This window comes from Podarcis muralis, chromosome 2, assembly GCF_964188315.1.
Source record: "Podarcis muralis chromosome 2, rPodMur119.hap1.1, whole genome shotgun sequence".
In the NCBI taxonomy this organism is placed as follows: Eukaryota; Metazoa; Chordata; class Lepidosauria; order Squamata; family Lacertidae; genus Podarcis; species Podarcis muralis.
In genome coordinates, this window is record NC_135656.1 from 30,552,496 (window position 1) to 30,567,936 (window position 15,441).

Below are 15,441 nucleotides of genomic sequence, written 5' to 3' on the forward strand. Positions count from 1 at the left end.
CTGACAGACACCTTGATTGATTGAAGCGGTTACTTAGAGGCTCTCTCTTGTGTATGATGGATATTTCTCTTTCTTAGAAGAGGGGAGAAAGATGACACATGATTCCCCCAGCTCTTTCCTCTAGCGGCACTTGTGCGATTTACATTAAGGCCTATAACCGGGGTTGGAGTAAATGGAGCAGGTTTGCAATTAGTTTTCAAAGTACTTATCTCATTAAAGTAAATGAATTATTGATTTAGTGACACTCATGCTTTTAGTGAGCGGCACAGAGCCATCACTGCTCTGTTCTCCAGCTCGGCAAGCCAACGGCCAGCCCCAGCAAACTTGCTTTGTGTGTGGTTTTCCCCTTTCCCCCTTTTTTTCTTTCCACCCCCTTCCTCCCCACCCTCAATTTCTAATATTTCCTGGTTCTTATTTAGCTTTGTAATTGAAGTGGATCCATGTCAGAAGGGAGCGGTGTGAGGATTGGAAGCCTCCGAGATTAGCTTTAAAGGGAATCATTGGAGAAGCGGCCGAAGGAAGGAAGCCCCATTATCTGAGTAGGGCACTTTGTTCTATTTGGGAGCAAGTCCCAGTTGCCCAGTGTGTCAGGGAGCAGCCTCTGCCAGGGACAACTGCAGCAATTCTGCCTGGCTCTCTCTGCCAGCCTTTTCCTGGAGTGCCTGCAACAGCGACAGAAGTCTGCCCATTTGGGGAGAAGAACCCAAGGGCAGAGGAAAGGTCTGTGCCTGTCGATTCTGCAAGGGCATTTGCTGGGTGGCACGGTACTGGCACAGGCATGGGGTCATGACCCCGGAGAGATGGTTTAGCATGTCATTTTCTTGGCTTCTTGCCTGCACCCATTCCAGGACTTTGCGGGTAAGGAATCCAAGCCTGAGAATTGAAATTTGCATAGAGGAGCCTAGACGAAAGGTTACAGAACTACCAGGGCTAAGCCAAGTGCTGCTAGCTCAGGACGTTGTCGTAGCATTAAGAGGCAGCTTTCTCTTGCCCAGATGCTGCATTAATAGCAAGGGAATGCTCCAAATATCTCCATCCATCCTTTGTCCTTTCCACTGCCCCCACAACTCTGGCCACCCTGCCTGTAATGTCTGGAGTGAGGAACAGTGTTTTTACGAAGCCACCATCATTCTGGGATGCGCTAAAATGTGATGCCAACACGTGAAGGAGAAAATCCATTTATTTGGGCCTGGCTGGTTCGACTGCTTTGCCATGCTAGCTCCCCATCTGTACCCTTGAAAGCAAAGTATTGGCAGGTGGTTTTATGTTCATATTAGCCTTGCAAGCTTATTCACTGGGGTTTTTTTCTGAAATAACTGGTGTCCAACGTATGTGCACGTTCCTACACAGTGCTGCTGGATCAGACCATAGGTTCATCTTGTCCAGCATTCTAGCAGTATCTAGCCAGATGCCCCTGGAAAACCCACAAGCAGCCATTGGAGCCAGGTGGCAGAACCTTGCATGAGTTCACTGGTGTGAAAAAGAACTTTCCTCTATCTGCCTTGAGTCTGCTGCCAGTAAACTGCAGTGGGTGACTCCAGATTATAATGTTATGAGAGACAAAGATATCCTCTACTTTCCCCTTTTTGGGGGAGGAGGCTGCTTCTGCTTTCTGTGAAACTGGTGACCTTTCAGAAATGTGTACCTCAAATCTCCAAAGCTCAAGGCAGCTTCCTACAGAAAATAAGCAAGAAAAAGTTAAAACGCACCATACAATCAACAACAGAAGCAATGCAAGAACGCAGTGCTCCCACCACCCTGCCAGTGTCCGCAAGCCTTTCAGAAGGGAAAGGTTTTGCATCCTCTCTGAACAAATAAGCTACGAATCTCAGTAGAGAGGCTGGAAAAAAGGCCTTACATCTTCCCCACAGATTCCGCACCTCGTGTGGTCTGGACGCAGAGGCCACACAGAGGTTGCCCTGCAGAACACAAAACAATCTCTGAGGTCTGCTGGTTCTAAGCCAGAGAGGGCTCAAAAGGGTTGCAGCCAGCAAATGAATGGGATACCTGTGCAAGAAAAAAAAACAATTGCAGTGTATGATGACAATCCCGCTTCCTCGCCCTCCATCGCAAAGGTGGCTGCTGGCCAAAGTACCCAGCCAGGACAAGCCGGGCTAGTGTACTAATTATTACTACATTTATGACCACATGGTCCCTGGGCAGGATATATATGTGGGAGGGGCATTCTAAAATTCACATAATTCATACCAAAACATTGAACACCATTCCGTGGAAGGAGTTGACCCCTTTCAGTTCAGACTACTTACCGTGTTTTTCGCTCTATAAGACGCACCAGACCACAAGACGCACCTAGTTTTTGGAGGAGGAAAACAAGAAAAAAATAATATTCTGAATCTCAAAAGCCAGAACAGCAAGAGGGATCGCTGCGCAGTGAAAGCAGCAATCCCTCTTGCTGTTCTGGCTTCTGTGATAGCTGTGCAGCCTGCATTCGCCCCATAACACACACACACATTTCCCCTTACTTTTTAGGAGGGAAAAAGTGAGTCTTATAGAGCAAAAAATACGGTAATTGTGCCTTCAAGGCCTGGAGAAAGAGGTGCCTCCTGACCTGCCGATGGAAAGGATATAATGTAGGTCCAAGAAGCACCTCGGAGTGGAGGCCATTCCTTCTTCCTCACCACCCCTTCACTAGGGTAAGGTAGTGCAAGTAGGGCCTCTCCTGCTGGCTTTAATCCACTGGCTTTTCTCCTCCCTACGTGTCATGCACAACTAGCGTGAAGAGCAATGTTTGCCTATGTTGCCTGTGCAGAGCCCTCACCCCAGCGGTTCTCTGATTAGCTGCTGGAAACATGGCCCCCTTTCCCTGTGCAAAAGCTCTTCTCATTTAATTAAAAGTGTTGACATTGGGACCAGCCAACCCACCCACCTGAGAATGCGCCGATAAATTAAACATTACGCTTTTAATGGCCCATAAAGAAACTCTCCACTGTTGCTTGTGCATGGAGAGGGACAGAAAATAGGGAAGAGGTAGGGGGCAGGTTATATAGCCAGATAATCTGAGCTAATGAATTTAATTAAACAGCAACATTAATTTTGGAGTCGCAAAGGAGGAGGAGACAGGATGTGGGACATAACAGGAGTACTTGAAAAGCCTAATAGAGAGGGAGGGGAATGGGGAAGTGGACCTAGTTTACTTGGAGGGTCTTTGGTTCACTCGAAGCTGCTGCCCATGTGGTGATGGTGGTACATATTTATATAGAGATATAGATGTGCTGTGTTTTTAAAATATTTGTTGTTTTGTGGAGTGTTCTAAGTGTCTGAGTGCACAGTTGGAGTGGACAGGCAAAGTAGAAATTACTGAAATAAATAAAGCTCTAATGTTGCCCCCTGCTAGGCACAGTAGCAGCCAGTGTGGAACCATTGAGTTGCTTCAATTTACCTGGACAGGATGGGGCGGGGAGGAGTGGCAGGGAGGTCAGGGCTCCATTGGCGCACTGGTGGAACAAATCCAGCCTAGGGAAATGCCTTTGCAGGTAGGGATGGTCCAGTGTATAGGAATTTTTAAATCTGGAGCAGGGGTGGCTAACCTGTTCCCCACTTCTAGATCTAGATCAGCAACCCTTTTCAGCCGGGGGCCGGTACACCGTCCCTCAGACCATGTGGTGGGCCAGGCTATATTGGGGGGGGGTGAACGAATTCCTATGCCCCACAAATAACCCAGAGATGCATTTTAAATAAAAGCACACATTCTACTCATGTAAAAACACGCTGATTCCCAGACCATCCGCAGGCTGGATTGGGAAGGCAATCCGGCCCACTGGCCTTAGGTTGCCTACCTCTGATCTAGAGGCTTGAATTTGGTACTAAGCCCTGCCATGGATTGTCCCCTGTGACCATGGACAAATCTTCTACATGGGTTTTGCCACTTGGGAAAGTTATAAAATGTACCTATGTCTTCCCTGGAAATGTTTTGATTTAAAAGAGACAAGCAGACTGATAACCTGGTGTTGCTTGGGAATTCTAAGGAACAACAATAACAACAAAAATAAAAAATCAGTGCAGTTTTGAAATCAGTGGTTAAAATCAGCACCATTTAGAAAGGTTCATCTGGATTCAAAACGGCACCCAAACATAGACTAAAACCTCCTTGATCTCAGGAACCATCATGCAAACTTTGCAAAATTTCAAGAAGCGCCCAAATGCATAGCTAACAACTTTCCAAAATATATAGCAAACAAGAATGAAATATTAGAAGTAACAAAGAATCTGGAAGAGAGAGGATATACTAAGGGATAAGGAGGAAATCACGTTGTTGTTGTTATTGTTATAAAAACTTGTGCTAAATAAGACTGGTCTTCAGGTGCTTCTCTCACCTCCTATCTTGCATGAAGTTTGTTGTGTGTATCCTATCTACAACTTTGCATGCTCGAGAAGCACCAATAACCAGCAGTCTTCTCACCGTGATCCTCTTTGACTGGGTGGCCTTTTCCATCTCCAAACTGCCCCTTCTCCCAACCCAAGTAAAAGCACTGGCTAATCTCAAAGGAAAGAATTAGCCAGGAATCACAAGGGAGGGAGTGCTCAGGACCTTAGGTGGAGACCCCGTCAGTAGCTGACACCATTCATCACTGACTGCTGTCCTGTGGCAGGCGGAAGATGTTGAATTTCTTGCTCTGATTATAAGCAGCAATGTGTGCGATACTGAACTGTATTGCATTAGCTGCCTGTAATTGTTTGTCCAGCAAATTTCCTTTTTCTTTGTTGATTCCGCTGTCATGGATGTTGCAGGTACTGTAGTTGTTGTTGATTTTGGGTTGTTGTTTTTTACTCTCTTAATCCCTGCCTTACTTGATTGTGCAAGAGTGAACTGGAACTCTGTTCTGCACAAAATTCTGCCTGCTCACATGATGATGTAGTACTTAGTCGCACTCTACCCCTCACACGAGCTAACCTGGCTGGTAAGATTTTTGAAGGATGGCTGGCCATTGAGTGTGCAAAGGTGCCTGCCTTGGTAGACGTGAGGATTTGGTAATAAATTGTTCTTGGCACTGCCATCTCACCCCCTTCTATTATTTATTTCCCTAGGGTCTTGTCAATATGTCTGGGTCCCTAAACACTCCACTGCCAGGATTCCCTTATGGGAGCGCAGGGAGATGACTGTGATCTCAGCACACACACCCATGGGATAGATCTGAGACCTGCATCTCAGCCACAGGGGGCCCAGGGTCTTCATTTAGCAAGTGGTTTTTTTGCAGAATGAGGGCAGCACAGTTTCTTTGTAGTGGCCATGTTACTGCCAGGCTGAGTTGCAGAGGAGAGCTTTCTGGGCCATTTCCAGGGAAGCCACAGTGATGGGGGCGGATATTATCATGGCATTAATGGAAGCGAGCCCCGGCCTAATGAGCTGTGATTCTCCCTGAATTGGGTTCACAGAGGCAGGAATTTCCATAATTGATCTCCATACCGTATGTCACATAGTCAGAGCACCCAGGAATCCTTAAAAGGTGGCGTTGGCTATGAGTGCAAGGAGTGGGCGAGAGTCAGAACTTATCCTCAGCAACAATTTTCAAAGAGGACCTTCTCCCAAAGCAACTGTGGCTCTGAGGAAGCAAAACTCCAGAGATCAGTAGCAGATGCAAAGGATTTGTTGCTCCAGAAAAGCCTGTTCATATGTTTGTGCTTCAGCTGGGAACACTTCTCTTCCAAAAACTAATCCATTTGCTTAATTTGTACTTGTATCTCCCTTCGGCACAGAGGTGTTCACAGAGTTGCATGGATTGCAAGAAGCAGAAAACTAGAGGGCAGGACTGGCCCACCTATGAGGCAAGTTGAGGCAATTGCCTCAGGCAGCAGGAAACACAGGGGTAGCAGATCCCGATGTAGCTCTTTATTCCCCCCTTGTTCCTAATGTAGATCTTCACTCACCCTTTCTTCCCTGGAAGGCAGGGGAACGCCATTTTGTGGTTCACCTCAGGAGCCAAAATGTCTTGGGCCGGCCCTGCCTGAGATGCACAGAGCACTTTGTTAGCATTCCTCAGTCAAGATGCTTAACTTCTATGCCTTCCTGTAGATCTGAAGTTCCCTTATTGCCTCCGGCCTTGCATCCCACCCAAATAACTGTAATGACAGATTTCAACTAGAAAATAGCCTTTTGACTAGAATCAGCATTTACGTATGGCATGCAATAGCCTGAGTTGTTGAAGAGAGGGAATTGGGGTCATCAGAAGCAGCAATGCACAGGCATGGCCTCAAGATGGCTTGGGACTGCTTATGGTCATGAGGATATTAGCATATGGGAAACTTGAGCCTTTAACACAGTGTTTCCTAAACTTGGGACTCCAGCTGTGTTGTTGTTTTTTTGGTACTACAGTTCCCATCATCCCTGACTACTGGTTCTGCTAGCTAGATGATGGGAGTTGTAGTCCAAAAACAGCTGGAGACTGCTTTAACGTAAAAGAACAAAACAAAATATTGCATCTTCTGGGTAAGTAAACGACCTACCACAGCTTAGCTTTGCAGCAGTGTGGTTGTGAAATTAAATGGCTGCTCTGAGCTCATTCAGGAAAAAAATGTAGGATCATGCATTTGTAATAAAGAGGTTTAAACCAGAACACGGCAGGCTTCATTCAGTGCCCTCTGACCAGCAGCTGGCTCCTTGGTTGACTTGTACAAACAGGAGCATGGATCATATTGCCGCTCTGTTTCTGAAGCCTGGGCAGGTTTCCGGAATCTCCTAGGAAGGTAATAACGCATGTTCGGAAAGAATGTTGCCAGTCAGCAAGCAAATGGCATCGACCGTGGGTGTGTTAGCCATAACAATAATTGATTTCAATTCTTCCTTCTCTTCCCTTTCTTAGAGAGCCCAAAGTGACTGAGCACCACGGGGGAAGCTTGGCTGATTCCAAAGGTAACACAAGAACTTCCTTTCCTTGACACAGAAGCCTGGGGGTGGGGGGAGAAGGAGAGGCTGTCGAGGGGAGGCCCCCTCTTCACCCAAGTGTGAGTCTAGGGACCACTTTGGTTTGCTCAGGCATAATTCACTTAGGAAAGGCATAAGATGACAAGATCATTGTTCTCTAGCAGATGCACACAGGAGAAAGGTCCACGTAGGTTCATATTTAATCTCAAAAGAGAAGAGCGTTTGGTCAGGTGCCATCTGCTGAATCCGCTAAATCTTATCTACAGTGCTAGTATCCCAGAGCCTGGAAGTGAAGCTAACACTTGGTAATGTTGTGGTGGTAGTAAATTAATGATGATAATTGATCATCGTTGTCTTCGTCGTCATCATTGCTTCCAGATGACTTGTTCATTGAGCATTCATCCTGCTTTGCTTATTTGCAGGGAGATTAGAAAACGTCGGCTATTTTTTGAGCATTTACTTGAGTTGGTTTGCAGTGAGGTTAGATGAGGCTGCTTAAAAGCAAGTGTCATCCCACTTTTTCCAGTGCACTTTCCCATCACTTTCCTTACCGCAAAAAGTCAGAGTTTTTTGGGAGGCGAGTTTGTTGCACGAGAGTTCCTACTTAACTATAAATGTGCAAACTGAATTTGCTGGTGTGTGGTTGAATCCCACCCAAATTAGTGACAGTCTGGAAGCACCTATTAATAGTAATTGATGTAAGGTAGACCTGTGTTGTTAGGTATACTTGTATCACAAATGAGGACTGAGGAATGGCTGTCTGAAGTCACCTAAGTGAGTTCGCGACTGAGGTGGGGTTTGACTCATGGGCTTCCTGGCTCATAGCTTACAAATGTACGTAGCTACAATGCCAGATCAGTCTTTGGAAAATGAGGAGGGATTAAACTCACTCAATATTTTTGCTGGTACTTTAAGATAAATGCTGGATGAGTCGCATTAGCACCATAGGGCTTTCCCCTCTCTTCTTGTCAGTCCCACATGCCTCCCACATTCCCCAAAACAACTTGGTGGGGGTCAGGAGACACCCCCCCCCCCGAGGAAGGAGAGGGGAGATGGTTCTATCTGACAAGCAGACATGCTTGCGCCGACAGAACCATCTCCTAAGCTCCAATTTGAATTCCACAGTATGTGTTTTGAAATGTTTTGTGAAATGGATTTGTAGTCTTAAATGTTGTAGCTGCTTTAAATCTCACAAACAAACAAAAAGCGGCTCAGGATCATAGGCTGCCCACCACTTCATTACAGTGATAGTCATCCCCAAGATCTACCAGAGTGGTAGAGATGAGATGTGTGGCTTCACTTTTGCTTTGTTTTAAAGTGGATAGTTGAGAATTAGGATGATGGTGATGATGATTATATTACTTCTATTTAATTATTTCAGTAATTCTACAACCACCCCATAGGGTAGGCTAGGATTGTTCTTATTACTACTACTATATAAGCTCTTGGGAGAGGTTGAGAGTAACAGCTTGTCCAAGGTCACCTAATGTATTCATGGCAGAGGCAAGATTTCTACTAGAGCAAGCATTGCCAGCCTGGTGCCCTCTTGGCACTCTCAGCTCCCATCAGCCCCAGCCAATGTTCCGAAATGATGAGTACAGTAGTTCAAAATCTGAATGGCACCACTACTCCCCAGTTCCCAATCCATACTCTGATGCCACACAGTTACACAAGGCAGTTGTGTAAGTCCTTCTCCTTCTCCCAGTCATGTAAAACCTCAGACGCAGTATTCTTGCACTCTGAATTTCCTCACCCCAGCTCCAAGACATTGGCAAATGTTTACAAGGTGCGCACTTACCACGGAGCCTGCAGCGCACCCAAGCCTTGTTCTCCTAGAGGTGCCAGAACTGAATTCTAGTGGGTTCCAGTTGCAAAAAAGCCCTGGCCCTCAGCATCTCCACAACTGTACCAGAGTTCCTTCTTACAGTCACATAACCACCCCAACTATGACTGCACAAACATGAACAGCAGAGCCCTGTGGGAGGTTAGCTCTGGGGCAAAGTACCCTGGAGAAGCTGAGGATCTTGCTCTAGGTCTGTAGCAAAACTCGATTCATTTGCTAGTTTAGTGTGAGCTTCTCGCCTGATCTTTTGATTGGCACCATCTAGGGTCGTTAACCAAGATGAAAGTCCAGCCTGGTGCCAAACAGGTGTGTGCGGTTTCCTAGTGTGTTAATTGCAGATGGATTGTGTGTGTTCATGTTGGACAAAGTCATTTATCACTGTGCCACGTTCTTGCTGGAATTATTCATGCCCCCAAAAGTACACAGCCTGAGAAGCCTGTGCCCAAGGATGGAGAATGGGGGCAAGAGACACACACGTGCCACAGAGTCTCAGGCTTTGGTGCCACTGGGATAGTCATCACTGAGCAGTCAAGGTCTTGGCTGTCAGTAACTTCCCTGCCTTCCATGCAGAACACCAGCATCCTTCTGACATTGTAGCTGATGGAGGGGTTAATGTCAGCCCCTGATCCGTAATTTAGGAAGGGCAAGAATAGCTATTCACTGTGCTGAACTCTGGAGAATTGCACACTGGGGTATAATCCAATAATGTAAAACAGCAGCTGTGCCATAGACCAATCAAATCATTGTATGAATTAACGGAGAAGCAAATCAAAGGCTACGCAGCAGAGCACTTGGCTTGATGATTGTATTCCCCAAAGGACCAGGCCCTCTCCCCCTTGGAGAGATTTGAAGGGGGAAGTGGGGTTTAACAGGTGCAAGTCCCCCATCACCATCATGCTATGTTGGGCGGGGGGAAGCTGTGCCAATGGGATATGTGAAATCTTAAAGGGATAGAAGCCCCTGTCCTTTTTTAGAGTCTCACCCTCCTCTCTGAAGCACACAGTTCAAGTCCTCTTCACATGTATATATAAGATGCAGGTTGGGGGGGTCCTTCACTCCTTCTGGGCTTGGCAGGAGCAGCAGAAATTCAGTCCACTTGAGTCAGTCCACATTGTGTATGCTATTGGGAAAATCAGGTGGGGCTTCATTCCTGTCACTTAAGGCATTTTGTACCGTTTCTAGGGCGCGTATCCTGCCCTGTTTAATTTTCCTCTCCTTTGTGGATAGAGGAATAATGTGGCCTGGTGTCCAATAGAACGCCTGCTTGGCGTTCTAGGGACAATGGAATCATGCAAGGCCCCAGTGCTCAACTTGCTCACCGTCAGGGCAGATGGAACTAAATGTTGCACAGATGAAGTTGATGCTGCTCCAGTTCTGTGTCTCCTTTCTTCCTGTTAGCATCTCATATAGCAGGCATAGGCAAACTCGGCCCTCCAGATGTTTTTGGCCTACAACTTCCATGATCCCTACCTAACAGGACCAGTGGTCAGGGATGATGGGAATTGTAGTCCCAAAACATCTGGAGGACTGAGTTTGCCTATGCCTGTCATATAGCATAATGCATGTTGCAGTGTCCTTATGCAATGCATTTTGTGGTCACTAGCAACTAGCAATGAGAAGGCGGGTAAACTCATGGTGTGGTGTCACAATGAAGGGTGGAAAGGGAGGTGGTGCATTTTGTAGCATCTAGTCCTGCTCTTGGGCCATCAGGAGAAGCTGGAAACTAGGCTTCCCTGTCTCTTCCCTGTCGCTGCACTGCCGAGAGTGCAGCCTCCATGTTCTGATTTGGAGGAATGTCTTGGGCATGAGGTTGCTAACAGTAGAGGGCGCCGTGGCACACAAGAGGCCATTTGGGTGCTGATGTACAGCTCCCACTAACCTTTCTTGGATCCTTCTGGCATTCAACTGCCCCTGAGTCTGAAGCCCTTGCACAGTCCAAGAGCTTAGCGTGGATTGAACAATATGGGCAAAGGACAGAACACAGGAAAGTTAGCCAGCACTCCGCAGCCTTTGATACCCAGGTAAGCCCCATTTCCCGCCTCATAGCCATAACCAGAAACCTCAGCCTAGTAGAGAGATGTGCACTCGCCATCAGCGATAAAACAAACACCCTGTTTGGGTGGGAAGCCTCGCAAGACCTCCCTGCAGCTGTGAGTGTGGCACCAACAAAATTAGCAAGAAGATACAAGATCAGGTCCTTTCGGAAATCAGCTTAGCTAGCAAGCTTTTTGGGACACAGACTTCCCCCCACAGTTGATACGACGAGTGTCTGATTTTAGTTAGGCCTCGAGGCCTATATTTTCTATAACCTTGGAGTTGGGAGAACTGAATCTCTTGTCAGCCTGGAGGCTCGCTGCCCTTTAAAACAGGGGCTGTCTGTGTCACCAGCTGCCCTTGTCCTCCTTAATCACGGCAAGACCTGCTTATGGTAACAAGCCAAGGGCCAGAGAGCAGCAAGAATGCCTGGAGGCTCGGCACCAGCAGGGAGGAAGCTGGCACCTCACAGGTTAATTACATGAGCGGCCAGTTTCCTTATTGACAGGGTAGCTTGGAAAATGCTGAGGCAGGACATACACTGCAGAGTGTCAGAGCGGCGGGAGCCTCCGCTCCCAGCTGCCTCTCTCTTTCTCTTTCTCTCTCTCTCTCTCTCTCTCTCTCTCACACACACACACACACACACACACACAAACACGCACATACATAACACGCATCCCCACGGCACAGAGCCTCCACCCCCACCCATCCCACCCACGGCAACCTGTCAAGTGAGCCCGCTTGTCCGTGAGCTGAGGCGCCTCTTCTCTCACTGGAGCCACACATCCGGCCAGCAAACCCTGTGCTGCCAGCCTGCCCGCCCTGCTCCAGGAGCTCTGTGGGAAGAACAGGTCTGGCTTGCTTCCCTCCCTTTTCCCTCCAAGGGGCTGGTGTTTTCGTGGTTAACCCCACAGAAAACCCAACCTCCTGTTGTCAGGGTCTTGCTCCCTCGTCTCAGCTGCCGCCCTCCTGGAAGCCACCAAACCCCCACCTGCGATTCCTTCACCAAGTTGGCACGTCATTTGCCCATGGCAATCTCCGAGGAGGCACGCGGTGGCCTGCATCTGGTGTCAACGGGACCACGCCTGTGAAAGGAGGGAACCCCAGTCAGCATCCCAGGACGGAGAGAGCCAGGGGTCCGGGGAGACACCCAGCGGCCTGGGCCGGACCACCTCTCTGTGGCTCTGTGGACATCCCGGCTGCCAGCATGATGATGTATTTCTGGGTAGGTCCCTGCTTTGGGCGAGTCCTGGTTGCCTCGTTTACGTGTTGTTGCTAGTTCCCAGAGTTTTGCTGGCTGTTTGGAGATGGGTGTTGGCAAGCAAGGGGTTTTGCTACTTCCTCATTGGCTGGTGGGAGCGGGCCTTTGCATTTATTTTCCTGTTCCACCCCCCTCCCCAATTCTAGGGTTTTGCTATGAGCTCTGGATGGACTCTTGGTTAATCTGTCCAGAGGATATTCTTCGAAGTGTTGTTGTTAGCAAGGTGAATTCTCTGGTTTTTGTGCTTAAAAGGCCACTAAGGGGCCAGGGCCTAACTGAAGGTGTGTGGGCTCTGCAGGCTTCTCTGGCACCTTGTCTCTCCACCCTGTTCTTCTCTGGAATCACAGCCGATGGCAGCTGAAGCAGTAGATCTCTGTCGGCCGGGCAAGAGCCAACTCTATTTGTACGTATTACTTGGGAAAGTGGAATATGCTGGAATTACAGGTGAACGATCGCCTGCTGTCCTGGGAGTGTGTTTTGTGAGTGGAGGTTAGGACAACTTACAGGATCTTTCAGCAGCCCTGCCACTTACTTCCCTGTACCTTTCATTATCATTGTGCCTGAATTCCCGACAGATTAGTCCGCACGGAATGAAATCTGAGGCCCCCTAATTCATTGTGTGTTCTGTTCCAAGCAGAACTCCATGTCTTCTCCGGCTTTCTCTTCTGCACCATTGCCCTCATGCAAAACTGGAATACGTGCAGTGCAAGGGGGGCAGTCTGCCACTGAAAGAAAGGTCCCGAGCAGCTGGATTATATGTGGAAAGGGCCTCTCTGAGCGCTAGTCCTTTAAGCCGTCAGCATCCTCCTGTTAAATCTACAGGATACGACTGAACACTCAGCCAGGTGAAGAAGGAAACAATTATGAAACCCAAGAATACACTTCAGCCTTGACTGCACGTTATCGGGGTGAATGAGGGCCTGGCTGGGAATGGAGTGTAGATTGAAGATGAATGGCGCTGGACCTTAGTGCCCCAGTGGCAGGTGTTAACTTGTCTTAACATTTCCTGGGAAAGCCAACGCCTTATTCCAAGAGCTTTGTTGGAGGTGTTTCTCTATCTATGCTTGGCAGTTCCAAATTCTTATGAGAGTACTGTGTGGAAGGAAGCTGCTGTCCTTTCCTCTTCCCCCAACTTATTGCCCAGGCAAACTAGACTGTTGGATTTTACATTTCTGTGGTCCAGCTCAGTAGCAGGGTGCTTCCAGATGAGCTGTTTATTGAGCGTTGATCCTGATTTGTTTGAGGGACGACTGTCGAAAGTGTCACCCCACACTTTCCTGTGCATTTCCCCATCACTTTCCTTATTGCTAAAAGTCCGATCTTTTGAGGAAGTGGGCTTTGCTCAAGACTCCCCAAACCGCTGTAATTGCAGGGCAAAACAGTAACCATCTGGAAGAACCTGCAGTCAAGGCAGTAGGGTTAGATCTTGAACAAGAATCAAGAACTATTTGTAAGACTTTGTTTCACTTGCCTCCCAACATCTATTCGTCTTAATGCTAATCAATGGGGGGGGGATCTAAATTTGCATATAGATTTAGATGAATTAGCATATGCAGATGATTAGTATCTAAAGGAGGGGCGTTTTTGGCTATGGCAGGCGGTAACTGGCCGTGACCAACAAGAAATGGATTTTGAGGTTGCTCGGAAAAAATATCAAACCAGTGTGTGTGGCTGATACCGCAAAGGTAGATTCCATTCTGGGGAGCCCTAGAAAATGAATCAGAAAACAAAACTGCCAATATGATAAAGCATTTATCCAAATATGTAGTGCGACTGCACTTGGAATGCTGTTTGGTCGTCACACCTCAAATAAGACTTAATGTAGGACTGGAAAAGGTGCAGAAGAGGGCAACCAAAATGATTGCTAGAGCAACTCCCCTTAAGAGGAAAGTTCACAACATTAGGGTATTTTAATTTAGAAAGAAAGGCAAGCAAAGCGGGACATAATAGAAGATTTTACATGGTGCAGAGAAAGTGGAAACAGAGAAGCTTCTCTTGCTCTCAAAATACTAGAACTCAGGGACATGCAGTGAAGCTGAAAATCGGAAAATCACAGAACTCATAGTTATGCTATGAGATTCAATCTCACAGGAGTCAGTGATAGCCACCTACTTAGATGACTTTGAAAGAGCGTTAGATGAATTCATGAAGGATAAGGCTACCAATAGCTACTAAGCATGACGGCTATATGTTTACCTTCAGTATTAGAGGCCACATAAATCTGAATACAATTCTGCTGGAGAACAATGGGATGGGGCTGTTGTGTTCTGGTCCTTCGAGCTTCCCACAGACATCTGGTTGGCCAGAGTGAGAGCACAATGCTGAACTAGTTGGATCTGTGGTCTGATCCTGCGGGGCTCTTCTTACATACTAGCTGTATGACATTTGTTTAAGTGACTTCAGCGAAATGAATCTGAATTTCTGTTTTACTTCAAATGGTACTTGTAGACCCAAACTAGGAAAGGTCATCATACACTAACCCTTTGCTGTAGGAAACTTTGCCCTCCGATATCCAGGCTAGGTTCAAAGCAGCCTTCATCAACCTGGTTCCCTTCCAGCCTTTTGGACTGCACTGCAACTCGCATCAGCAACAGCAAGCTGCCTGGGTCTGATGGGAGTTGTAGCCTAAAATATCGGAAGGGCACCAGCTTGGCAAATCTACTTTAAAAGATGGGGCCATGAAATGCATTTGCAGTCCAAGAGAATGACCAGCACTATTGCTGCCCAGTCCCTGAACACGTGAGCCTGACTCAAAGTTTCCCTGGCTGGCTGGAATAACACTTGCAAAAAAAAAAAAAAAAGGCAATTGGAGTGTGAGAGTGCGATATGAATTAAGAATGGTAATGGAGCATGTGCAAAGAAGACTGGAAAAGGCAGTTCCTGCCTAGGCTTGGTAACAGCATTATAATGAATAGAAGTGGCTTGTGTGCTTTTGAAAAATGGGTGTTCTCATAGGCCCAATTTAAAAGAAAAGGGGTTTGAAGCTGCCATCTGATTCACAACAATTTTCTTACCCTGTACAAACAATGCTGGACCTTCCTCTCCAAGCTTGTGTATTCAAGGCTAATATGTGATCCACGTATACAGCTATAACTGGCAGCACCTTCCACCATCTCAGCAGCTGAAACAGTCACAGGAATTATATTTGAAGGTACTGAGGATTACAGTCGTATCTTGGATATCAAACGCCTTGGCTCCCGAACAAATCGGCTCCCGACCGATTGAATCCTGCAAGTGAGTGTTCTGTTTTTCAAACGATTTTTGAAAGCCAAACATCCGGCGCAGCTTCTGATTGGCTGCAGGACGCTCCTGCAGCCAATCGGAAGCAGTGCCTTGGATTTTGAAAGGTTCCAGGAGTCAAACGGATTCCTGGAACACATTCTGTTCAAGAACCAAGGTATGACTGTATTTAGGTCACACATT

At 47.2% G+C, this 15,441-nt stretch overlaps 1 protein-coding gene across 3 annotated transcripts in view; it reads left to right on the forward strand.

The window, feature by feature from the left end:
- RBFOX3 (RNA binding fox-1 homolog 3) overlaps window positions 1-15,441 on the forward strand; it is a 342,557-nt gene that overhangs the window by 244,634 nt on the left and 82,482 nt on the right. Inside the window, exon 3 of one of the 3 annotated variants that reach the window (XM_077924106.1) lies at window positions 6,819-6,868. The exons of 1 other annotated variant lie outside the window; for it this stretch is intronic. Coding sequence is in view for 1 of the 2 variants with exons in the window: in XM_077924104.1 (XP_077780230.1) it covers window positions 11,965-11,982 (18 nt within the window). In the remaining variant the exon portion in view is untranslated. Of the gene's footprint in view, window positions 1-6,818; window positions 6,869-11,460; window positions 11,983-15,441 lie in introns of those variants that run through there. One more of the 3 variants, XM_077924104.1, reaches the window with a different exon arrangement.